General features: G+C 40.0%; 1 protein-coding gene across 1 annotated transcript; it reads left to right on the forward strand.

The window, feature by feature from the left end:
• The first annotated feature begins 85 nt into the window (after positions 1 to 85).
• On the forward strand, positions 86 to 2,671 carry LOC126250256 (peptidyl-prolyl cis-trans isomerase). Its single transcript, XM_049951544.1, has 5 exons — positions 86 to 154; positions 282 to 500; positions 1,639 to 1,855; positions 1,930 to 2,066; positions 2,148 to 2,671. Exons 1-5 carry the CDS (start codon positions 113 to 115, stop codon positions 2,217 to 2,219), a joined length of 687 nt encoding a protein of 228 aa, XP_049807501.1. The 5' UTR covers positions 86 to 112; the 3' UTR covers positions 2,220 to 2,671.
• The last annotated feature ends 24,096 nt before the right edge of the window (positions 2,672 to 26,767 follow it).

Below are 26,767 nucleotides of genomic sequence, written 5' to 3' on the forward strand. Positions count from 1 at the left end.
GAAAAATAACTGGAGTTGCCATAAACATTCAGCAGAAATAACAGCTGTTTCAACTATTAATTTATGACATAACGCATAAAAACGCCCCAATTTCCATTTATGTGATTCCGCTATGTACGCAACTAGTCATCATGTTCATCCGCACAAGAAAATAGTACATATATTTATCGATGAACACGACTATGTATACTGTCTTATAAAATTAATTAATCTGTTTCCTTGTAAAATTATTTTTTAAAAAATATTCTGTGTGTCATTTACGATAGTATTGTGTTCCCTAGAACTACTTCGTCAACAGTCAGTACGTAGTTATGGCTCTCGCAGTGTTGAACTTATGCCGCCAATCCGGCTCCTCTTTGCAGAGAATCGGTGGCAGTCGAGGTTTGCAGTTGAGCTTAAGCAGTAACGTAACTCGTTATTTTGCTACGAAAATGAGCCGTCCGAAAGTTTTCTTCGATATGGCTGCTGATGGCCAGACCATTGGACGAATTGTGATTGAGGTATGTTTCCAGTAGATTTAATTTACTTTTATAGTAGTATCTCGTTCCAGGCATTTCTCCATTGCAGCGTGGTTTAGTAGGTTGCCGGCATGTCGCGTGGAAATGCTGCTTTGTGAAATGTATCGTGAATATAAAGTCTTCTGGGTCGTGTGGGAGATTTTTACCGTGAAAATCCTAATCAATATTTATCCAAGCCAAAGAATTCTTTTTTTCCTCTCTTCATGAACGTATTTCAAGGTCGGTGGAAATAATGTATTATTCCACTTTTACTGTTACCAAAATTTAAATTTCGTTTTAGAAATTTTTCAACATTAGGTGTGTATAAAAGTAGCCCCCTGTGCTTAAAAAGTAATTACAGTAATAATTAGCATGATTTGGCTATCTTGGAGGTAATGGGTGGATCATAATAGGTCAGCGATAAAAAAGTTAAAAAATAGGAATTAATAAAAAAAAAAAAAAGTAAATACTTTTGCTCGTAGGTCAGACCACGTGCGTCAGCGGTAAACTTGTTTGTGCCTATATGTAATAGGAACGCGGAAAAAGGAAAGCGGAATATTCAGAGCTGAGTAAAATGTTGCCTTCCTGTTTTGCTAGTAAGTGCAGAGCTGTTACATTCCAGTCAAATCTACAGCAACTGTTTAACATGTTAACGAGACACGTGATAGATAATTGGAAGGTTGCCACCAAATTCCAGCATCGGGTGGGACAGCCGGAAGAGAAATTAAAGGGGTGCTGGTGATTCGACAACGTCCTCGAATAATTTTTATCTAAATGAGGTGTTAAAGTCTAAGGAAAGGTAAACTGTGGGAAAATTGTGCTTGATTTATTGGAACTGTTAATGTAGCAAGTGCACGTGTAGGATTGACCGTTAGGTTGCAGAATCTGATACAGCCCGGCCAGATGATAGTGCTTATTTCGGTTCCGTGCGTAGCAATTTAGTATCTTGTAGTGAAAAGTATAGAACCGAAGTAGACATTTTGTCGATTTGTGAAGTATTAAGTTGACAGTGGGTGGTTCCGCCAATCGTGACTAAGTAGTAATTTGAGCGCAAGTAGTTAGTGTAAAATGTCAAATCTGCAGTATACAGCACACACTTGCTGTAGCATATTTATTTCTGAAACTATTAAACTTTTTACAGCTACGTGCGGACGTAGTGCCTAAGACTGCTGAGAATTTTAGGGCTCTTTGCACTGGAGAAAAAGGATTTGGCTATAAGGGCAGCACATTTCACAGAGTTATCCCAAATTTCATGTGCCAAGGAGGTGACTTTACAAACCATAATGGCACTGGTGGAAAATCTATTTATGGCAATAAATTTGAAGATGAAAACTTCACGCTAAAACATACTGGACCAGGTAGAGTAATTAAAATTTAATGTGTCTACCAATATGTTTTTAGTGTGTGGATACTAACAATGTCTCTTCTCTAGGAATTCTATCAATGGCTAATGCTGGCCCCAATACAAATGGCAGCCAGTTTTTCATAACGACAGCAAAGACTAGTTGGCTGGACAATAGACACGTTGTATTTGGATCAGTTGTTGAAGGCATGGATGTAGTTAAAAAGGTAAATTGATGATGCATAATACATACCTATACTTACGTTATCAAACATTTTGCAAGTCTTGAAAACCAAATTTCTTTTCAGATTGAATCCTTTGGCTCTCAAAGTGGCAAAACAAGCAAGAAGATTGTAGTCAATGACTGTGGTCAACTTTAAGTATGTTGTCTTCTATGCAGAACATTTCTTTTACCTGCTGCATTTTGAGAAAGAAAACTGGTACTTTATACAAAAGCTCATTTAATATCCTGGAAAGACTAATACTGTTGAACTGCAGCATTGTGTTCAAATTCGAATTCATGGAAGACACGTTTTGTCTTATCATTCCAGTAACCTGTTTTAGATGAAATGCCACAACTGTTTCAGTATCGAGCTAATGTTTTTGACAGTTGGAAGTTAGAATGTTGTAGATAGTTGTGCAATGTGAACTTAGCTTCTGTCAGGTTCAAACAGTTGAATCTCATCTAATAGGCATTTATGTAATCTGTGAAGAACTTTCATTTGACTTCGCATTCCTTGAATTGTTTGTTCATTGCTCCAAAAGTTCATATTGCTTTTTTCTGTAATGTTCTTGTCACTAGTTCAGGTGAATAAATAATATACAATAACAATCATGTCAAATCTTTTTGCATCAATTCTGTGACATAATCAAATAGTAATAACCTTTCAGCATTAAAATGTGGCCCTTTTAATGTCTTAAGATTACTGAAATGTAAATTGTCTAATACATTTGACCTGTTGGGTTCAGGGATTTTCACCTGACTCGAGGTGAATGGGTATGTTGTCCTCATCATTTCATTATCATTCATGAAAGTGGCAAGATTGGACTGAGCTAAGGTTGGGAATTTGTACGGGTGCTGATAACTGTGCCGTTTCAGTGCCCCACAAACCGAACATGCTCTAATACATTTGATATCTTAATGTGCAGAGCAGGGATGTGTGTACAGTTTTTTTCAGTAGGCATACTTCACATTGGCAGGTTGATACTTGTTAAATTAAAATTTTGCTCTGAAATGAATTCAGTTAGCTGTAAATTGTACAGCTGTACACATTTCCTGCATCAAATACTTCATTTTGAACTCGTAGTGATGGTAATGACATCAGAACTGCCATGAAATCAGGTTCTAAAAGGCAACAAAAATCATTACAAAGAGACGAGTTTCTTAATTTTCATGGTGGATGTATAGTGAATAATATGCAGTGAAATTTGTTGTGCATATGACACTAAAGTATACAATAAGTAACTCAGGTGCAGATGTTGGCAACACTTGTGTGTGATTAAGAGCAAATGTTAAACAAAACTGACCTTCCTCTGTCATAGGAACTAAGTGTGTGTAGAGTTCATTGTAGTACATGACATTAAATGGTAAATGAGGAATACTTAACATAAAGATTTTGGTAGTATGGAGTACGGTTGGTGGTTTAAATTGTTCTTGTGATTATTCAACACTATTGTTGACATTTAATGAATTGTAGCACTGAAGTGTTGAGTTTTGGCCCTGCTTGTAATTTCTGGGTTTACCAAAGACATTGGGTATAAGTGAATCTGATAGCAGCAAAAAGCTTAAATATACAGATCTTACCACTGCATTCTTGTCAGTGTGTGTGTTCTCGAGTTATTCAAAAATGTCAGTTCAACATGGAATTACTTTTTTGGTTATAGGAATAAAAGGTTGCCACAAGTTGTGGAAATTGCAATTTCAAATGTCAGGGAAATATGGAAAACACTGGAAAATCTGTTTTCTCAGTAGATGAAATGGTTTGTCTACTGAGATGACGTGCATTGTAGCTGATAGGGCAGCTGAGAATGTGTCCTGCTTCCTTAGTCACTCATTCTTACTGCTTCTCCTCTTCCTACCATTCCCCTTGCTTGCAGTCAGTGCTGCCACCACTTCTTGCCACTAGCCGAGCAGCTTTGATCTAGTCTCATCTGCCTGCAGGCGAGGTCTGTTTGTGTATGGCAGCAGATATTCGTGGTTTATCCAAGGACCTGGGACTGCAGTGCTCCTCGGCAGGTAGAGGCCACGGGTTATGGATCTCAGGAATTGACTGTCTCGTTGCAAGTACATCAGTGTGCTGCATTTTATAGATATTTATTTTAGTACATTTTGGCACTTTGAAAATAATTTATATACTAGAAAGTATGGATAAGAAAATGGTGGCAGTCACTGGCTGTTTGTACTCTTATGTACTCAAATATTTCTTGAAAGAAAACTCACACAGTACCTGTGAAATAAGATAGAACAGTGACTAATAACTGACATTAATGAACATAGTAGAAGCAACATTTTATCACCTGTAGTGTAGGTTTACACAAGTCTTCTCTGCCTTACACATTTCTTTCAGTACTTTTTGTGAGGTTATTCCTGAAGTCAGTGAAGGTACTTTAAATCTGTCTTGCGACTTCAAAGCAATGTGTGTTTTCGTTACTAATGTTTCATTTTGTTGAAATCAGAGTGGTCTTAATGAAACAGGTACGCCATTTTTGATTCCTTTATCCATTTAAAAACAGTTACAAAAGATGATGTTAATACTTAGGATTTTTGCTCACAAGGGAAGAATGATTGAAGTGACTTATGTCTTTACTTACGCTTTAGATCTAAAAATGTCAGGGAAAATGCTAAAATTTGTCTGGCAATCAGGGAATCTCACTTGGGGAAACTTCTGCCAACCCTGGAATACCATTTTTATACATTTGGGCTGCATATTGGTTGTTAAATTAGATAATTCATCTTGGTTGAACAAAGCAGTTCTGTAGCATGATCAATCATTAACGCAACCACTTTTGTGGTAGGCTGCTGTACCTGTGGTACGGATGACAGGAAATCTGCAGTAAGTATAGTAAGATGTATCATTTGTGTACAACATGCACCAGTTTTAAAGAAAAGTGAATTACTTGAGTATATTAAGCAAAGATATGCCAGAACTGCCTCTCTCCATTGATAGGGCTGTAATGCCTGCTTAGAAAATTACTCATTACACCCTCCAGTTCCCTCAGAGAAATGGCAGCAATTTCTTGACAAATGTTAAAGTTCATCTAAAACGTGGATTTGATTTGTATGCACTCTTAATGCAGTCAGAGATGATAAAAAAAAAAATGCTGGCTGTTATACTGTGGGAATGATTCCATAACTCATACTTAGTTTGCATTGCCCAGCTGACCTTTCTCCGGTAGTTTTAATCATACATAAGTAGCGATGTACAACAATATGCATAAGGTTTATTGTTTATGGAGTCACTGAATGCATAGTGAGTGACCTGGCAACATATGCTGTTTCTTGTGGTGGTGACAGCTGCATCAGTTTCACACTGCGGAGTTGCCACATTAACCTGTTCCCTGAGGTTCATTTTGAGGATTACCTGTTAGGCTTTTTCAGTGTTCAGGCATTTTCAGATGCTGTTAATTGGAATAACTGAATAAATTATCATCAGCCAGCAAGTACTGCAGATTACTTATATCAGAATATCTGGAAAATAAAACATCCCAAAATTTTGTTGAGGTTGAACTTCATCCACTATAATCCCAAGATTTCTGTAATGAAATTGAGGGTAGCTGCCATTTTAAACTGATGCAATTAGAGGTATTTAGATTTTTGTAAGAGTTTCATTGCAATAATGCTGTGTGGGTTGTAACTTCCACACTTGTGACACCTCAACACTGCTGATACTTTTATTATGGAGATGACCATATCAGAGTTGGACTGCTGCGGTTTTGGAATGTAAAGACTTACTGCTCATGTATCTTAAGGTTACAACAAAATGGTTCAATTTCAAACTATGCTGTATCAGTTACGAAGAGTTGCATTGCCCCCCCCCCCCCCCCAAGCTTTACTTTACAAGAATTTCCATCTACTGTGCACCTAGCTCTGGCTGAGATATAATTTAATATAAATGGGTAGCTACCTGTCAAAAATCTACTTGCCAAGTGGTGGCAGGGGAAAAAACACACACAAACAAGGATTTAAGTTTTACAAGCTTTTGGAGCCAATGGCTTCTTTAACCCTTCTGTCAGGAGGAGGATCTGTTTACCAATAATTATTTTTGTGATGGTAATTTGCTGCATATGAGTATTCTAAGGGCAAATTCAGTAATCACAGAACATGATTCAGTAGAAATACTATGTATGGAACAAAACTGAGAATTGATTAGTGCAGCTGTTGCAAACTTATTATAGTTGTCACTGTACGAGCTGAATTGAATTTAAATTCCTAAATAGGTAGGGCAGACACCACACTGAACCGATATGCTGTCAAGCAGAAGAAATCCATGAGAATCTACAATGCTAATAACAGAAACTGCAAATTTTAAATTTTCTGTATTCTTAATAATGTGGAAGGAGTCATTTTACAGAAGATTAAATGTGGTTGCTTACTGACCATTTATAGAAGTGTTCACGTAGCAAATATCACACCAATTAGAAGCTATACAGAAAGAACTTCCTTGGCTTTGAAGTTAGCTTTGCAATTTGGTAAGTGTTTTGATAGTGTTCACCCTTTTGAATTATTATGAAGGGCAGTTTTTTATGTATAGGAATCAGTCCTTCTGAACATGTGTGACTTGCTTACAACCAATTCAAGAGGTTTGTTGTGTGATGCTGTCGTCAAAATATGTAGCTCCTTAACACTTTCGCTGAAGCATCGGTGCAGGCATGCAACTCTCCAGTGCGGCCCGGCAACGTGCGAGTGTGGGCCGGTAACACTGAAACGGCAGGTACAGCTCGGAGCCGACACTGCTCAACACATCTGAGCTTACAGGTTGACTTAAAGACCTTGTAAGGTCTATAGAATCATGTTCTATACTGACTTAATGATGACACCTTCGATGCATTACTTCAAATAAGCTTCGACTGTATTGTGGTCATATTTTAGTCTGCTGTCTGACACATACGGGTCACAGGCGTCATTCAAATGTTCGTGATTTGTTGATAATGTAACAATACAATCCAAACAAGCAACAAATCCACTGCACTGAGGAAAAATTTGGATTACAAAACGCGAAAATTCTTAAGGAAAAAGGAAACTGGATTCATTTGAAATTGTTTACTTCAAATGCACGTTTTTAAGATTGACGCTGATAGAGGTCGTCAATTTAGTAGCATGTTTGCTTCTGGTATGAGAGAATTAGCCGTCTACATTTATCGGGGATGCCCGGATGTGTAGAAATTAGTAAGCGAAACATACCCTACGTGGAGGCTTCTCTCGTGTCCCCCATCACTTCAATTGCGGTGCTATTAAAACAAATTTAGCACAACAAATTCTTTCGCAAAAAACTGAAGTGAACGCTTTACAACGCAATGTATTGTCTAAATGACAATCTTCCCCTCCAAAGAATCATTGATTCATCTATTGATTAAATCTCTTCCCGGGTAATACACTTGAGACAGTCTCGTGTTAAAATAATCCAATATAGGTCGTATCTTATATAAACGATCGTCTGGTTTCGGGTTTCCTGGAAGTGGATTTTTTGCGAAATGCAGAGAGCGTAATATGATGAAATACCGGTCTCTGCTTATACTCATCGCTATTCCTCTATTCTCCAACAGCGGTCCTTTCTTCCAGTAGTCTTGTAATCGCGGATATTTAACGTTACCCATATGTAACGAAACACCCATCATTTACAGATCCTAGATCCCTCTTTTGTATTTTCGCTCAGCAATATGTTGACTAAGTTATCGTTCGACAACTACAAATTACAAGAAGTCGTCTGTTACCAATAATCTGAAGAAACCCATAGGAAAATTGCCAGCAGGATGAATTTGCAAAACTTCTTCCTTCGTAAATGGGTGATACTGCATATTATGTGGTTCTTTATGCCAGGACTCACCTGGATTATCTCCGTCTGACTGGTCGGGCTCTTTTTCGTCGTCGATTTCCACACAATCGCCGTGATCCGTATCGTCAGATTCGGAACTGTCGCGAAACAGATCCGAAAGCTGTGCTTCCACGCTATCATCACTCTCATTTAGAGGCTGCAGAAGAATTGCAATCTCCGTGGTATGCCTCGTCCTCAGTACACAGCAAATCACTGTCGGCTAGTACACTAACTATTCCTCTGTCAATTTAACACTTTCCGTGCTCCTTTGTTCAAATGTGTGTGAAATCATATAACTAAGGTCATCAGTCCCTAAGCTTACACACTACTTAACCTAAATTATCCTAAGGACACACACACCATATGCCCGAGGGAGGACTCGAACCTCCGCCGGGCCCAGTCGCACAGTCCAGACGTAAACCGCTCGGCTAATCCCGCGCGGCCCGTGCTCCTTTTCACATTGGAAGGTCCAGGTGTCGGTTCATTAGCCGCCCTTACGAACAATATACGTTCGATAACTGACCACACAAAACAAAAGTTTACACGCTTTGATGCTAGCTTAGACGCTGCAACTAGACAGAGTAATCAGACAGTAAGCGCGGACGCTTATAAGCGTCAGCCGCACTGGCTCGTGGCTTGTTTTCACGCTTATAAGCGTCAGCAGCAGCGAAAGTGTTAAACAGTTGCCTAAGATATGGAGGTAGGGCACCATGTTAATCTTATGGTATGTTTTTTGTGCAAAGTAGTTTTCTTGTAGATGAGTTACCCCAGAATAGAATCATGTGTGATGTTACCGAAAGACGTTTATCAGTCTAAGAAGAGTGAGACTTCAGACATGGCCAACTGATGTGGCAGGTCACTTTTGTACAGCCTAAAATGAAAGACTAATATGGTTTGAGAAAACCATCCCAAAAGTTCGACATACAATTGATGAGATTGACAGTGAAAACAGAGTATTTTTTGCCATACATGGATTCTGAAGATGCAAATTTACAAAGAAATTGAGGAAACTTTTCAGACTGCCTCTCCTATCTTATGTACCCCTAAGGTAAAAGCTGTGGAATGAAAGTGCTGCTGGTGTGGTGACAAATATATCTGCCTGGGAGCAGAGAACCTATTAGATTCCCAAGTGTATTCACGTTTTTGTTTGTATTTTTCAATTGTACATTGAGCCCGGTTAAAGTGTAGAATTGAGCCGAAATACTTTCTTTCATTTTGGGTTGTACACAGGCGAGTTCCCAAAACCGTTGGCTTTGTCCGAGGCCTTCCACATGAAAGGGTTGCAGTAACACAGTCCAGAAGTGGCTGAACTGAGGTGTTAAGAAACTAGTTATGTTTTCACGTCTCGGGTATGTTTAGGCCTGGCAATGCTTCAAATCGTCCAAATTCATGGGTGTAAGTATTTAGCATTTCTCTGTTAGCAACACGGCAGGAGTGCACGATAGCTCCAGCTCTCCTAATGTTTCTTTACGAGAAATACGTCCCATTTCCCTGCAATGACGTTTATCACTTCGTAGGATGTCTAGGAAGATGTAGATAAGGTTCGAGAGACAGTGATTTCACGTCCACTACTGGATGAAAGTCTACTCCACTCTTCCATACGTAACGACCCTCTGTTGTATACTCATCCGCATTGGTCCCCTCAAGCCTATCTTAATTTATAAGGTTAAGGTATAGGGTGAGCCAGGGGTTATGGAACCCTAAATTCCAAAAATGCAAATCCTTATTAATGTAGTTATATTCTATACACTCAAAACACACATTTTCTCGCAACAGATTCTGGAAATGCCGCCCTCCCTCCCCCCCCCCCCCCCCCCCCCTGTGCTGCAAAACATGCCTCAACACGTTTCTTCACAATAGCTGCTACTTTTTTATGGTAGCTAAACTTTTGTGAGCCGGCCGCGGTGGTCTAGCGGTTCTAGGCGCTCAGTCCGGAACCGCGCGTCTGCTACGGTCGCAGGTTCGAATCCTGCCTCGGGCATGGATGTGTGATGTCCTTAGGTTAGTTAGGTTTAAGTAGTTCTAAGTTCTAGGGGACTGATGACCACAGATGTTAAGTCCCATAGTGCTCAGAGCCATTTGAACCTTTTTTTGAAACTTTTGTGGCATATTTCCTTGTCGATATTGTGCTTCAGTGTTTGTGTGAGGGTTATTCTTAGACATCCTTCAGACGTCCCCAATGGAAAACTTAGGCAGATAAATCTGGGGATATAGGGGCGCTGCAGTCGGTAGCGTCGTTAATCAGCCTGTAACAATGCTACAAATTACACGATGATGATCGCTATTTTGTTATGGTTTCAGAGGAGGAAAAAAAATTGGTCCTACAATTCTTCTTCTCGAAATTTAACGCCAAACTCCAACCTTCTGTTAGTGTACTGGGGTCTCGTGGGGACGTGAGGATTTTCTTAACTCCAATATGTCATTCTGGATGTTTACACAGCATCTCAGATGAAACCATGCTTCATCAGAGTAGAAAGCCATTGACAGTAGTGTAGTTTTTCCCCCTAACAAGTTCTCGAAGCTCATCCAAAGCGTGGATGCGATACGAAGTTTCAGCTTCTTTGTGACTCGTGTAAGATATTCTAGTTCGCTGACAGTTTTCGTAGCTACTTTCTTGGTGAAAGTAGCAAGGATGTGTGAATACTTTCCAATGAGACGTCACTTGACACCGAAGATCGGCGTGAACGTACACACTAATGCCCTCTACCTGTTCTTCTGAAAAGCGCGAGTATACTTGAAATTGTTGAATGGGTAGGCATCCTTTCTGGAACAGCTAGCCTAGTCTTCCTGACATTTTAAGAAAGATTGCCATTTGGATTAATGCGCAAGAATAAACACACGTTCAGCTACGGAAATACGTGTGTTGGTCCGCACACACGGCAGGGAACTGCGCCGATATCAACAGTGTTACCTGCAGAACTGAACCAAGTGTCGCTAGACTGAAGGTGAAAAGTCGCTAGATGTTGCTAAAATAATTCGATGGGATTAACGAGCTGAAATACAATTACTTTTATATGTTGTTGTTGTCTTCAGACCTGAGACTGGTTTGATGCAGCTCTCCATGCTACTCTATCCTGTGCAAGCTTCTTCATCTCCCAGTACTTACTGCAACCTATATCCTTCTGAATCTGCTTAGTGTATTCATCTCTTGGTCTCCCTCTACGATTTTTACCCTCCACGCTGCCCTCCAATGCTAAATTTGTGATCCCTTCATGCCTCAGAACATGTCCTACCAACTGGTCCCTTCTTCTTGTCAAGTTGTGCCACAAACTCCTCTTCTCCCCAATTCTTTTCAAAACCACCTCATTAGTTATGTGATCTACCCATCTAATCTTCAGTATTCTTCTGTAGCACCACATTTCGAAAGCTCCTATTCTCTTCTTGTCCAAACTATTTATCGTCCATGTTTCACTTCCATACATGGCTACACTCCATACAAATACTTTCAGAAACGAATTCCTGACACTTAAATCTATACTCGATGTTAACAAATTTCTCTTCTTCGGAAACGCTTTCCTTGCCATTGCCAGTCTACATTTTATATCCTCTTACTTCGACCATCATCAGTTATTTTGCTCCCCAAATAGCAAAACTCCTGTACTACTTTAAGTGTCTCATTTCCTAATCTAATTCCCTCATCATCACACGACTTAATTCGACTACATTCCATTATCCTCGTTTTGCTTTTGTTGATTTTCATCTTATATCCTCCTTTCAAGACACTATCCATTCCGTTCAACTGCTCTTCCAAGTCCTTTGCTGTCTCTGACAGAATTACAGTGTCATCGGCTAACCTCAAAGTTTTTATTTCTTCTCCATGGATTTTAATACCTACTCCAAATTTTTCTTTCGTTTCCTTCACTGCTTGCTCAATATACAGATTGAATAACATCGGGGATAGGCTACAACCCTGTTTCACTCCCTTCCCAACCACTGCTTCCCTTTCAAGTCCCTCGACTCTTATAACTGCCATCTGGTTTCTGTACAAATTGTAAATAGCCTTTCGCTCCCTGTATTTTACCACTGCCATCTTTACAATTTGAAAGAGAGTATTCTAGTCAACATTGTCGAAAGCTTTCTCTAAGTCTACAAATGCTAGAAACGTAGGTTTGCCTTTCCTTAATCTTTCTTCTAAGATAGTCGTAGGGTCAGTATTGCCTCACGTGTTCCAATATTTCTGCGGAATCCAAACTGATCTTCCCCGAGGTCTGCTTCTACCAGTTTTTCCATTCGTCTGTAAAGAATTCGCGTTAGTATTTTGCAGCTGTGACTTATTAAACTGATAGTTCGGTAATTTTCACATCTGTCAACACCTGCTTTCTTTGGGATTGGAATTATTATATTCTTCTTGAAGTCTGAGGGTATTTCGCCTGTCTCATACATCTTGCTCACCAGATGGTAGAGTTTTGTCAGGACTGGCTCTCCCAAGGCAGTCAGTAGTTCTAATGGAATGTTGTCTACTCCCGGGGCCTTGTTTCGACTTAGGTCTTTCAGTGCTCTGTCAAACTCTTGACGCAGTATCATATCTCCCATTTCATCTTCATCTACATCCTCTTCCATTTCCATAATATTGTCCTCAAGTACATCGCCCTTGTATAGACTCTCTATATACTCCTTCCAACTTTCTGCTTTCCCTTCGTTGCTTAGAACTGGGTTTCCATCTGAGCTCTTTATATTCATACAAGTGGTTCTCTTTTCTCCAAAGGTCTCTTGAATTTTCCTGTAGGCAGTACAATCTTACCCCTAGTGAGATAAGCCTCTACATACTTACATTTGTCCTCTAGCCATCCCTGCTTAGCCATTTTGCACTTCCTATCGATCTCATTTTAGAGACTTTCGTATTCCTTTTTGCCTGCTTCATTTACTGCGTTTTTATATTTTCTCCTTTCATCAATTAAATTCAATATTTATTCTGTTACCCAAGGATTTCTACTAGCCCTTGTCTTTTTACCTACTTGATCTTCTGCTGCCTTCACTACTTCATCCATCAGAGCTACCCATTCTTCTTCTACTGTATTTCTTTTCCCCATTCCTGTCAATTGTTCCCTTATGCTCTCCCTGAAACTCTGTACAACCTCTGGTTTAGTCAGTTTATCCAGGTCCCATCTCAAATTCCCACCTTTTTATGGTGTTTTACGTATGAAAGTAAACGAAGAAAAGAGCAGAAAAAAAATTTATTCATCATCTTCATCGGAATTATCAGATTAAAAGAGTATCGAAGTTGCCCCAAAGCTGAAGCTGAAGGCTGTGCATCACTATAACCTTTACCCTTAAATGAGTAGGAATGGTTGGTTTCAATAAGTTTTAGTACGTTTGTCGGTAACTAGTCAAAACATTTTTATTTATTCTTTCGAAGATACTTTTGATTATCAAAATAGGATTCAATGAAATAAGACCAGGGCGATTGCAAAGTTTTGATTTGACCTTATTCATGGCACTAAAAATTCGTTCCATCTCTGTATTTGAAAGTGAGAGCGCACAATTCTTTGAACGTATTTAGATTTCCAGCATATTTACATGTTCGCACTTCAGTCCAAAAATAGACTGTATTCTCTATGTTTTGCCATCGAATGAAGTTGATATTAATCCATTTTTGTGGGATTTCTTCCAGCCCATTAATATCATTATATCCCTGTTCTTCTGCTAGGTCAGCGACATCATTAGGACTTGTTTTAGTGCCGGCCGCGGTGGTTTAGCGGTTCTGGCGCTGCAGTCCGGAACCGCAGGACTGCTACGGTCGCAGGTTCGAATCCTGCCTCGGGCATGGGTGTGTGTGATGTCCTTAGGTTAGTTAGGTTTAAGTAGTTCTAAGTTCTAGGGGACTTATGACCTAAGATGTTGAGTCCCATAGTGCTCAGAGGCATTTGAACCATTTGAACTTGTTTTAGTTCGCAAAACTTCTCTTAGAGACAACTTGTTCGTCTTGGCAAAAATTTCCGCATTGGGTGGAAATAAGTGTAGTACTTCTTTTGAAAGCTTCACTGTAAAGTCAGTGCATTGTTTTGTTACCAATTTGAAACTGTCCTCAGATAAGTACAACTTGCTGGCGCAGGTTTCAAAAGCAAAACAGAGTGTAGTATAGGGATTAAGATGACTTTCTTGAGCAGATATAGTTAGGACGTTCGCGGTAAAATAAGGATCGTAAATAAATTTTTTACGGACTGATCGCAAAAGAAAAATAAGCGGGTCCAGGAATTTTGTGAGATCGTAGTTTTCACTGTCAAATGCTTTATTTGTTGTTTGGACTTCACCTAAAAATGTTTGTAAATGCGTTAAGTGCAGCAAATTGTTTGGATCTTCAAGCATAAAATGGAGCATTTCCGCTATGTAACAGTTTTCTCTAGTTTTAATGTGGAGAAATGCAATTTCGGTTCATCCTATTGTAGTCAAATACGACAGACAGCTGGATATATAGAAAGCCTTCGCGTCGCACACTACTTTCAAGTATTTTCAGTGGTGCTGTGCTGCAATTTATTGTTTCAGATATTTTTCTGATTCGTCTTGACGACTTTGAGAAACACAAAACCAGTTGTAGGTTTCTCTTACCATACATTCTCTGTTTCCTGAAGTGTAACTCACTGCCAGTTGTAAAGAATCACACACGCAAGACACCACTACGAAATTTGGCTGGTTCCTGTCATGACTGTCGCTCCGTCGTTTGTATTCTATTCAGATTATCGGTTTCCGGGTTGTGGTCTTATAAAGCTATAACGATTGTGTAGGCCACCACCTCCGGATCTACGATATTTCTAACCGGAGCAAAAAGTTTATAGTGCCGCCGCCCCTCAAGAGTTTCAGATGGGACGTCAAAGATAAAAATGAAAACTATTTTTCAAAATATGGTCTTTTGTAGCGCACATGTTTCTGAAGAGTGTGATATGTAAAACACATATGTTAGAGGAAATGTAAGGCATGTTATTTGGTCTTAACTGTACCAGAGTGCAGTGCCACGCCACTTCACACAGCATTCTTCTATCGCATATCACTTTTTTTCGCTCTGTGGAATTCAAACATGTATATTTTGTAATGGAAGCCGTCAAACTTGTATTCAGGACAGTGGAAATTAAAATGTTCTTTGGTGCCTCTCCTGCTCCCAGTCGGCTGGTTTGACATCATACCCCTCTTTAAAAAAAGTCACGGTTAATACTGGGTGGGATTATTTGTGACCGGGAGAGTAAGAACTCTTAAGAAAATTTGCACCTTTCGTTGCCTATTAGCTAATAACTTACTCTTTTGTGTGACATAAAATTAAATATAGGAACACGAAAACCAGCAAAGGCAAATAAGGCAGTGTGCATTTCTTCAAATATTAGGTCCCATCATTTTTTTCTCTCTAATCTTGCTACAGCTTTTCGCGGCGTGCTTTCCTTTCTGCGAAAGAATCCGTTACCGCATCAAAAAGTTCGTCAAACGTTTTGCTACATGAAAAATCAATGTCGTTGTCTAATGCTGCAAAAGCTGTTAATACAAGTTGTTTCCAAGGCTGGTGTGGTTTCTTGATATGTCTATCAAATGCACTAGAAAGAAACGGAATCAACAATAGAAGTTCCATACACATAAATTACCGAATGACGTCTTCATTGGAAAGTCGCCCTTATGTTATACGTCCTAAGGTACCTATTGGCTTGTCGCTTTCACCGTACGTATTTGTTCACAGTCGACACAAGTCTGGAAGCGAACATTCTGGCATTGTCTTAAATATAACTTTCTTAAACTTTGCATGTGACTTTTTTTACGGAAAAGTAAAGGTGGTTCAAGATACCTTTAGCGTATCTTCCTTGAGGTTTATCTGTATCCGCCAGATTGTGACACACTCCAAATAAGCGGGACTGTTTTGGTATAATTGGTCATTTTTATCTACCTCATTTACATAAATAACAGGACGGAATGTAATTCACGAAGTACCAATATCAAATGCCTATTAGGTCTATTACAAACAAAAAGTTTTATTTTGGGAAATAGTTTCACATTTCAGTCGTATGCTCCAGTTTCTTAAGCTTGAGATCTTAAAAAAAAGTAGTAGTACTACGAAATTTTTATATAAATTTGGAATCATCACATTCTTCCACATAATTTGTGATGTCCCCGTTTCTTCTCCGTCCTCGTTACACTAATTCTCTAAATATTGCTGCCATTGTCAAAACTTATTCTCCAGTTAACTAGCCGGCCGAGGTGGCCGAGCAGTTCTAGGCGCTTCAGTCTGGAACAACGCGACCGCTACAGTCACAGGTTCGAATCCTGCCTCGGGCATGGATGTGTGTGATGTCCTTAGGTTAGGTAGGTTTAAGTAGTTTTGAGTTCTAGGGGACTGATGACCACAGATGTTAAATCCCATAAGTGCTCAGAACCATTTGAAACGTTTGATTTTTCCGGTTAACTTCACCAACACACCCCCCCCCCCCCCCCCCGTCCCAGTCACCGGTTCAGTTATCCCGCGTTTATTCTCCAGTTGGGCGTTATTACGTGTTTTGCGCGCTATTCCGAGAATAGAACTTACGCGGCTGCTAACCGGAGACTGTACAACTTGCTTTTAGTAGAGTAGCGATCTGGCAAAAAAAAAAAAAAAAAAAAAAAAGTTTGTCAAAATTTCATTTTCTTGGATACATCGAGAAGACACTGTGTAGTCTTCCCTACCTGTTGTTCCTGTTCGTCCTTCGTTTCCACTCTGGTACTCTGAATCTGTGGATTTCGCTAATAATCATGACAACGCTTATCATTTGCGCCCCAATCAACCACATAAGCAGAGATTGGCGTTCATCCATCCGGATTTATTCGGCTGAGCAAGGGGATTCCCCTTGCGCAGACATCAAGTAAACTATACACTCATTCAAAAATCAACTTACGAATCGTTTAGAAATCAACTTAGAATGTGTTCAAAAATGTGTAACCTCCCTCTTACTAATGGTCCAATCCTGCTTGCGATATAAAATATGACCGTGGATCGCGTGTATGCCTAATGGATTTTTTCTAATTGTATAAGGCTATCTTTCCCGAAGAAGTGATACCAATAAGTAGGAGGAAAGTGTACAACTGACCCTTCTGATGGAAAGTCTACTAAAAATAAAAGTAATTAAACCAAACAGGGCTATAATTTGGAAAAAGAAAGTTATTTTGTTCATTCACTCACGAACAACACTGGACAGAAAGGGGTACCACTGATCATGAATCCAAAAGTTACACTAATGAAAGAAAAGGAAGTAATGAACAGTCGCCAGCTCACTAGGACAATTTACATCCAGAATCCTGTACAAAATGCTGGGAAAGAAGAACATGTATTATTAAACACTGATGTGGCAACTAAAGGTTGCCACGCTTTTTTTACACTAATTGTAAATGAGTATGTAATGATAAAGAAAACTGAGAAGCAACTGTTACGTTATGTATGGCATTAAATTTTGAAAAATATTTACATACCATTAAAAAAAAGTTATATATCGGTAGCAGGTACCATGCATCCTGCATTTTCGCTGTTACAATTGTTCGAAAACTAACAGGGATGCATTTCAAAATCGTATTAAAATCGGTAGACCAACATGAGCTGGATGCTAGGCACTTTGTGATAAAAGGTTTTTTTCTTCAACAATATGAATTTGGCGTCCCCCCCCCCCCCCCTGAAATTGCCGTCCAGGGCAGATATCCCGGTTTGCTCCCCCCCCCCCCCCCCTTCCCTTCATAGATCCGGGCTCGTCGGCCAAACCCGCATCGGATTTTTCGACGGCAGAGGGCGATAAAAATATCGACACTATTTTTAGATTCACTATAACATCTTAGTGTGGTTCCTAGGTGTTTTAAAACACGTATGTCAGTGGATTCGTCTGCCAGCAGATTAAATTTTTCGTTACCGATATCAACTCTCAATACTTTCTTGAAATGTGGACCCAACATTTCACTCATTAGGTTTTTTGTAAGTCTGTGGTAGATTTAGTCAGAAAATGTATTTTTACACAATTATCCCAGATATTCCACTATCAAAACCGAACAATGTTCAGCAATGAACAATGCAAGTGATGCTTCTGCTTTACTGGTAGGTATAATATTGTCAATTTTTATGATTGCAAGGTCTTCTGTGCCGATTTTACGTAGTATGAAATTCAGTTTGGCAGTAGCGAAACATACATTTAATATCATTTCCAGGAACTGGCGTCAGCCGTCCTTGAAATTCAGGTTTATTCTCCCATTATTTTCTGTATTTCTGAGTGTAGCACTTTTTCTTAACTGGTGATTCCATTACACTTCACTGTATTCGCTCACCAAACACTATGTGATCGAAAGTATCCGGACATCTGGCTGAAAATGACTTAAAAGTTCGTGGCACCCTACATCGGTAAAGCTGGAATTCAGTATTGTGTTGGCCCACCCTTAGCCTTGATGAAAGCTTCCACTCTCATAGGCATACGTTCAATCAGGTGCTGGAAGGTTTCTTGGGGAATGGCAACACATTTTTCACGGAGTGCTGCACGAGGAAATGTATCGATGTCGGTCGGTGAGGCCTGGCACGAAGTCGGCGTTTCAAAACATCGCAAAGGTGTTCTTTAGGATGCAGGTCAGGTCTCTGTGCAGGCCAGTCCTTTACAGGGATGTTATTGTCGTGTAACCACTCCGCCATAGGCCGTGCATTATGAACAGGTGCTCGATCGTATTGAAAGATGCAATCGCCATCCCCAAATTGCTCTTCAACAATGGGAAGCAAGAAGGTGCTTAAGACATTAATGTAGGCCTGTGCTATGATAGTGCCACACAAAACAACAAGGGGTGTAAGCCTAAAACACGACCACACCATAACACCACCGCCTCCGAATTTTACTGTTGGCACTACACACGCTAGCAGATGACGTTCACCGGGCACTCGCCATACCCACACCCTGCCATCGGATTGCCACATTGTGTACCGTGATTCGTCACTCCACACAACGTTTTTCCACTGTTCAATCGTCCAATGTTTACGCTCCTTACACCTAGCGAGGCGGCATTTGGCATTTACTGGCGTGATGTGTGGCTTATGAGCAGCCGCTCGACCATGAAATCCAAGTTTTCTCAGCTGTCGCGTAACCGTCATAGTACTTGCAGTGGATCCTGATGCAGTTTGGAATTCGTGTGTGAAGGTCTGGATAGATGTCTGCCTATTACACATTACGATGTTGTTCAACTGTCGGCGGTCTCTGTCAGTCAACAGACGAGATCGGCCTGTACGATTTTGTGCTGTACGTGTCCCTTCACGTTTCCGCTTCACTATCACTTCGGAATCAGTGGATCTAGGGATGTTTATAAGTGTGGAAATCTCGCATATGAACATGTGACACAGGAGACACCCAATCACCTGACTACTCCGTTCGAAGTCCGTGAGTTCCGCGGAGCGCCCCATTCTGCTCTCTCACGATATCTAATGACTACTGAGGTCGCTGATATGGACAACCTGGCAGCAGATGGCAGCACAATTCAACTAATATAAAAAACGTATTTTTTGGGGGTGTCCGGATACTTTTGATCACATAGTGTACATGATGCAACACAAAGAAACGAATATGCGCAAAAATACACTTGTGTCCAGCCATTAACAACGCCATCCCAAGCCTCCAGAACACTCCCCAAATGACACGGGACAACTATAGATTCTATGCTACCCTAACAATTCCGAAGTGGCACGAGAGAAATGCGAATTTCAGAGTGCCTTGCTCTAGATTTTTGAAGTATCAAACAGCTATTCTTTTAGCGTTTGGTTAGCGTTTTCCAGTAGAACTGAGAGTTAGGGCATTTTTATTCCCAAGACAAGTTGCATGTAATAGTTGAAAAAACGTAATTAGAAATGTTGCTAAATAAGTATAGACGCTAAATAATTTTAAAATGTTGCTTAATGTAGTGACAAAGTTGCTAACTTGGCATTGCTGGATATCATGTGCTGTGTATCTCCCACATGGCCATCCGTTGCCAACATAAACATTTCCATCGGCAACTCAATTCTCACCACACCGTGTGTGTGTGTGTGTGTGTGTGTGTGTGTGTGTGTGTGTGTGAGTGAAAAGTTTAGGGTTACTTAGGTCTTTTCTTAGCTCTTGCAGTGCAGCAGAGAGTATCTTGATCCCTCTACCACCTAATCACCTGACTACATGTCCCACCCAGCCCCATTTCATTTTTATTACGATCAAAATTAAATCTTGTGCAGTCTCTTACATGATCCATTTTTGTCGTCCCAGTACCTGTCAATATGAATCTCTCCATTGCTCTGTGAGCACCCCTCAGTTTTTGAGATTTTTGTGTTAAAGGTCCACATATCACAGCTGTAAGTCAGAACTGAAAGTACACACAGACGATAAATTTTCGTTTTCATATACATAAAAAGCTTGGTTTTTGAAACACTTTAATTCACCAAAAGCACTTCGAGCCGTTTTCACTCTTGTCTTCAACTGCATTAAATATACAAATCACCAACTGGTTGTGTGACTTCATTTTAATTTGTATTTCATTTTCAGCGCTATTTCTAATCCTGCTCTGTTATGAGTTTCTATTTGTAATTTTAGTTTATCTGTACTAAAGACAAACAGTAGAATGTCATCAGATTAACGAATGTAGTGTGTTCCTTTATCACTTATTCCTTCGTAGATTACTCAGATTAAGAATCTGAACACTTTTTGTAGAGCTGCTGAGAATGGTTTTAGTAATATAGAATACCGTTTCCACACGTTAAATTCTGATTTTTTCATTTACTTGTTTCTCAAGAGCTGATAATATAGATGTTGAAACGAAGTCAAATATTTTGTTTTATTTTTTTTTTTTTTCAGAACTACGATGTGCTTCCCTACTTCATACCTCTATTTACTTTATACACTCAGTGTCATGATTTTTCATAAGAGATGTGTATAATCATATTTCAGTTAGTTCAGTCACATTTCTTGAGCTACACAGGTTGTAAACGGTGATTGTTTACAGCACACCACAGTGCTGTGGAGGAAGTCAATCCGAACGATTTTATACAGGACACTTCTCGCCTATGAAGTCGGGAAAGTACCTCATCTTGTCTATAAAACCACCTAAGGTACAACGCACACGTGTTACGCAAAATTTTCATATTCTCTCTCTTTCTACGAGAAAACTATTAGCCCTAGAGAAAAAAAGTTAATAGGTCTATTTCTGTAGGAAATGAAATTTAATTTAGCACTGGGAAACGTATCTGCTGGAGGCCACGTTGTTAGTTACTCAAGAGCAACGTACGAAAGCGACCTTCAAACGGAATGTCAGACACATTGCCTCCCCCCCAACGCACTCATTAAGAAATTTAGTACGTTGCTCATGGCATTCTCTCCTAGTAGCCTACAAAAATTTGCGACTACGCTGATTATTTCCCGTATCCGAAATTATTTGATCTTCGTTGACCGGGCTACAACACCACAGGCTTAGTCAGCCATTTCGTTAATATCATGAATGTAAACGTGACAGTTAGGGCAATGAAAGAAAGATTGTCTTTGTAAACTTGACGCAAAAACTAATTACACCGACAATTCAATCCAAGCAACAGTAGTTTTGCAGTGAGAAAGCCAGACAAACAAAACGCTTTGTTAATTTTATGCTATTAGAATTCACAAAACTGTTCGATAAAATTTACACAAACGTCAGTTTTACAATTTATAAGAGCACGGATAAGCTAGTGCCATAATAATAACCCAGTCAATAAGCAAAAAAAAAAAAAAAAATAAATAAATAAATAAAAAAATAAAAAAAATAAAAAAAAATAAATAAATCTAATATGGGAAATAATTCGAGCAGTCGCAAATTTTTGTACAGTTATAGGAGAGAGTGCCATGAGAAACATAGTAAGAACCTTGACGAATCCGGGGTGAGTGTGAGGGTGTGTTTGCAGGTCACTTTTAAACATTTTCCTTAAATAACTCTAAAAAAGTGGTTTCCAGTGAAAACATATCCCATTACTAAATTAAACTACATTAAATTTCACACAGAAAAAGTCCTATTCAATTTGTCTCTACAACTAATAGTTTGCTCTTATAGAAGAGAATATGAAAATACCGTGTGATGTGCATGCCCTGTAGCTTGTGTGGTTTTTGTAGGCCAATTGGATGTAGTCTACTTTCCTAACTTGGTAGAGTGCGTGTCCTCTATAAAATTGTTCAGCTCTGCTTCCTCTACACCACTGTGATATGTTGTAAACAATTATCGTTTACACCATGTACAAGCAATTTCCTCTCTATTGTGTGTTAATATACCATCTACTATTTTTATTAATGAAATGTGATTTGCTGACTTGCTAGACACATTAGAGTAGAACAAGCAGACGATGAATCACTCTCTCTCTCTCTCTCTCTCTCTCTCTCTCTCTCTCTCTCTCTCTCTCTCTCTCTCACACACACACACACACACACACACACACACACACACACACACACACGTCTGTGGCAGGGAAGGGGCACTGCCCTCGTTCCCTGCCAATTTCGAGTGGTGGTGTGGACTAGAGCGTAGAGCAAGGCGTTCAGAAAGGGGAGCAAAACCTGTTTCAAGTGTCCTCAGTTTGTCTCCATACACAGAGGTGAGCACATCTGGTTGATTCAGTCTGCGGTAGTGGAATATGACGAAATTGTCCCCTGCACTGTGGATTGACCAGCCATTAAAAAAAAAAAAAAAAATATGAGCAGCTCCATCACAGGCATCCTCAGTTGATCCTGCTACATCACCATTATTTGCTGAAAAGTATTCCACCTACACTCATCCATTATCACCTTCTTTCACTCCTCATGTAGGAGGCTATAGATGCAATCCTCACCTCTATGCTTACAGGTAATACACTTACTAAACTACTCCACATGCAACACCAACATTTCAACAGTTGAGTACATCTCCAGCCAAAAATGAAGACAGTACCTTCGACTCTAGCCTTTTTCCGGCCAGTTAACATGTAGGAAAGAGGCTGGCAGAAAGTGGGGGTGCAGGGTGATGAAGTGTTGACGCAGCAGGATAACAGCCTAAAAAATAAATAAAGACACTAGTTTCATCCTTTATCTCTAGCAGCTCATCACAGATTGAGCCTTTTCCTCATGAGTTTCCAGATCAGGGAAGTGCAGCTGGTGAAGCATGGGTGATTTCACAGGACGGGAAAAAGAGGATTGGAACTGAACTGGAGAGGGATGACAAAAGAGTGATCCCTTTCTCAGTGGAGGAGATGGAAGGGGAGAGGAAGGGGTGGGGGTTTCTCAGAAGGATGGATTATCCCCAGAGGATCATAAATCAAACCTCAGGTGATCATAAACCATTTAGCAGAAGATAGGTTAAGAGGAGGTGTCAGGGAATAATTTGCCCCTGAATATATACTTGCCCCACGCAAACAAAATTCGCCAGAACCCACTTTATCCCACTACTTAACAATACTGTTCCAGAAAAACCAAATTCAGAGGAAACCCACAGACATCAAAAAATACTCTGTGCACTTATCACACTGCATGCATGTATTTAAGGCAATCACACAAAATAAAACGAATTCAGCAAAATATACAAGGAATAAGAGAAATATTGTCTTCACCACAACTTTGTTACAGTTACACTGTCGCTTTCCGGCCCAAGTTCTTCATCGAATAAACCATTGCCATTCTCACACTCTTGTGTCCATCCTGTTACTAATAACCCCCCCCCTCCGCCCCCCCTGGATTCCACCGTCTCATATATGTCGTATATTTAGCCAGGAATACTCTACCCACAAATTCTCTCCAATCTTGGCTCAGTGATACATTCTCTTCTTCGCAAACCAAGTTGCAGATCGGAACACCCTGTTCCCTGTTTCTGATTCATCGCTCTCCACATCTTCTCATTCTTCATTATCATCATTGTCATTATGACTCTCACTGTCTTCCACATGCATTTGTTTTGGCTCTCCATTGTTTATGGTGGAGGTGCCCTGTTCATTTTCTGTTCGTCAGCTTCTGAGTATTCTGTCACATTCTCTGGCATGCACATTATCCTGTTGTCTGCTGATCTAATTTCGATCCCTGGTGAAACTACCAATCTGTTATCATTTCCTGCCCGTTTTTGTATCGGTTTCCATTCCCGTAAGTCTTTCTACACCAGTTCCACGTAACTGTGCTCTCCTGGTGACGATTCCCCCGTATTCGTAATGCCCGTTATTTTGTCGATTCCACCCATTTGAACAATAGAATTGGTGTCACTCATCAAATCTATCACTTCCGCGATTCCTACCGTGCCCGTTCTGTGAACTCCTAGTGCATCCTCTATTATGTGGCGGTTCATTTTAATACAGTAGTTCGGACCTTATTGGTCATTTCGCATCACGTTTTCTGCTGCACAGTGTTCCAGTTCTTGGAGTAGGCTTTGAAAAGCTTTAGCGTCATCTTTGCATCTCCCAGCTAAAATGATATGCTTCAGATGCACTGGTGGTTTGGTGATGCAAATCCCGATCAGCTGGGGAAGCCTGTATGGACTGTACAGAAACTGATTCCTCTGACGCATATGCTGAAAGAATCTTGCTGAACTTGTGAATCCTAATTGGTGATAATTCGGTAACATTATGATGCCGTGGTTAACGTGATCTTGCTCAGCCTCTGACCAGTACTCTGATAAGAGTGCTTGGCAAAATTCTCAGTATGTGCGACGTTCACACACAACTGGTTTCATTCAGAGGGCCGGTTCTTGGTCTAAATACCCCCCAATGAATTCGATTCTCTATAACTAGGCCATGTAGGAGGCAGCGAATACTTAAATACTTTTAAACAAGCGCTGAGATGGATAACGTTTGAGGAATTACAGACCACTTCGAACTTCAGCATGGACAAGAAATGTTCATAACTGAAGCCATCCATTTCTTCCCATCCTGTTACTTTTCGTGCCGTGTATGGGCGCTACGTTTCTGGCCATTAATTCCATTCGTCTTTCTGTCTGAAATCAATGGGACTACCGCCCAACGTTTATCGTTTACCATGCGTTCCTCGCTTTTGTGGATGTGGCGTAATCTCCTATCTATCTCTGTTATACGATCTTGAAACTCATGCGTCCATCTGCGATGCCGCCGATTAATTTCACATTGTCCTTCTTTAAACTTTAACAACGACTTTAACTCCGGCACTGTCGGCCACCGCAAGAGGTGCCGTACAATCGCTGCTTTTATTCACAACCGCTAATGCCCTCAGGCTCTCGGTTCATTTATCTACTTCACCTTTCAAAGGTAAATTGTTTTTCTCGGTATTTATCATGAGGATTCCCACTGACCTTCCACAGTCTGTATAGAAGTGCTGTAGACTGTAATCTGTACCTAATCATTTATCTGTTGCGCTTGTATTGCTTCAATATCTTGCTGCACTGTTTCCACAAGCCGTTTAACCTTTCTCGTAATTTATTCTGTTCTACTTATATGGTTACAACCCTTTCCTCTATCTTTATAAATGTTAGGTCTTGTTTGGCCCGGAATTCTTCTCTGAGCTGAAGTCTAAGGGTTTGGAACCGCTCATCTAAAGTATTACTGGTCTCCTCGGTTTTATTAGTAAGCTTTTCCCCTGTTTCGTGGCGCATGTTTTTTGCAGTTTACTCAGCTGGTTTAACTTTTTGTCTTGACCCTTGCCTTGCTCATCAATTTTTTTATTTAACTTTACAGTTTGATTGCTTTGTTCAGCCATTTTTCCTCTTAAAGTTTAGCTTAATTTGTTAAAACACTGTAGGTACCATTTTCGACTCATAGCTGCTAATGATTGTTTTCCGTTTTCAGCATTTGCTTGTTAGCGGAGTCAGAATCTTCTGTCTCCTCTTGTGTACAACCAATATCCATCTCTGTACAATCGCTAGGTGCTTCAACTTCCTCACTGACAATTGCTGTATCTTGCCCCCTGGACAAGGAAGCTGTTTTCTGTGCACTGTTTGCTTCATTGAATTCAAAAAAATTGGTTCAAATGGCTCTGAGCACTGTGGGACCTAACATCTTAGGTCATAAGTCCCCTAGAACTTAGAACTACTTAAACCTAACTAACGTAAGGACATCACACACATCCATGCCCGAGGCAGGATTCGAACCTGCGACCGTAGCAGTCCCGCGGTTCCGGACTGCAGCGCCTAGAACCGCACGGCCACCCCGGCCGGCCATTGAATTCGATGTGCACATTTGCTAATGCATCTTCTAATTCTGCTAGTCCTTCCCCAGGTCACACTTCAAACTACAAATGAGTTGCTTGTATGCACAATAAATTACCATGTTAAAAATCCACAAAAAGAATGTGTAATACACACCTCTCGATTTCCCTATAGTTGCCTCTTGAAAATCACCGTACGCACAAAGTTTTATGAAAACATCAAAATCGCAACCTAATCAGAAATATTATCAAAAGAGCACATCAGACTAACAAGACACATAACATGAAACAATGCTGAAAGACTATGAAAAATTTTGAAGCTGAGAAAAAGTTGAATCTTTAGACATCCTTGGTCTCAGTAATAAAGTGTGCTGCAACCTGAGTACTTATCAGAAGATTAGCACTAGTTCACAGATCTTGTGACAGGATTTTCCAAATGAAAGAAGTCTATTATTGAGGAATATGTGGGAGAAACTCAGTATCCTGGTAGGATCACCAAATGAAACCTATTACTATGTGGGGAGGTACTAAGTAAGCTGTTGCGGTTTGTTTCAACTAGTGATTCAATACAACGGTTGCCAGATGCCTGAACATCAATGATTAACACAAAACAAATGAGTGTATCCTATGGCACTTACGATGATTGGAATCTGTGTGTTAATTAAAAGAAGATTTTCACCAGGGTATTATGTAAGAAACAATGTTCTTCATATATAGACGTGGCTGATGGCCTTGGTTAATTCAATGTCACTTGAATAGGTTAATCAAGGCCATCAGGCTGTTTATATGTGAGGTACATCGTTTGTTATGACAATTCTGTGGTGCAAT

Source organism: Schistocerca nitens, chromosome 1, assembly GCF_023898315.1.
Source record: "Schistocerca nitens isolate TAMUIC-IGC-003100 chromosome 1, iqSchNite1.1, whole genome shotgun sequence".
Classification (NCBI taxonomy): Eukaryota; Metazoa; Arthropoda; class Insecta; order Orthoptera; family Acrididae; genus Schistocerca; species Schistocerca nitens.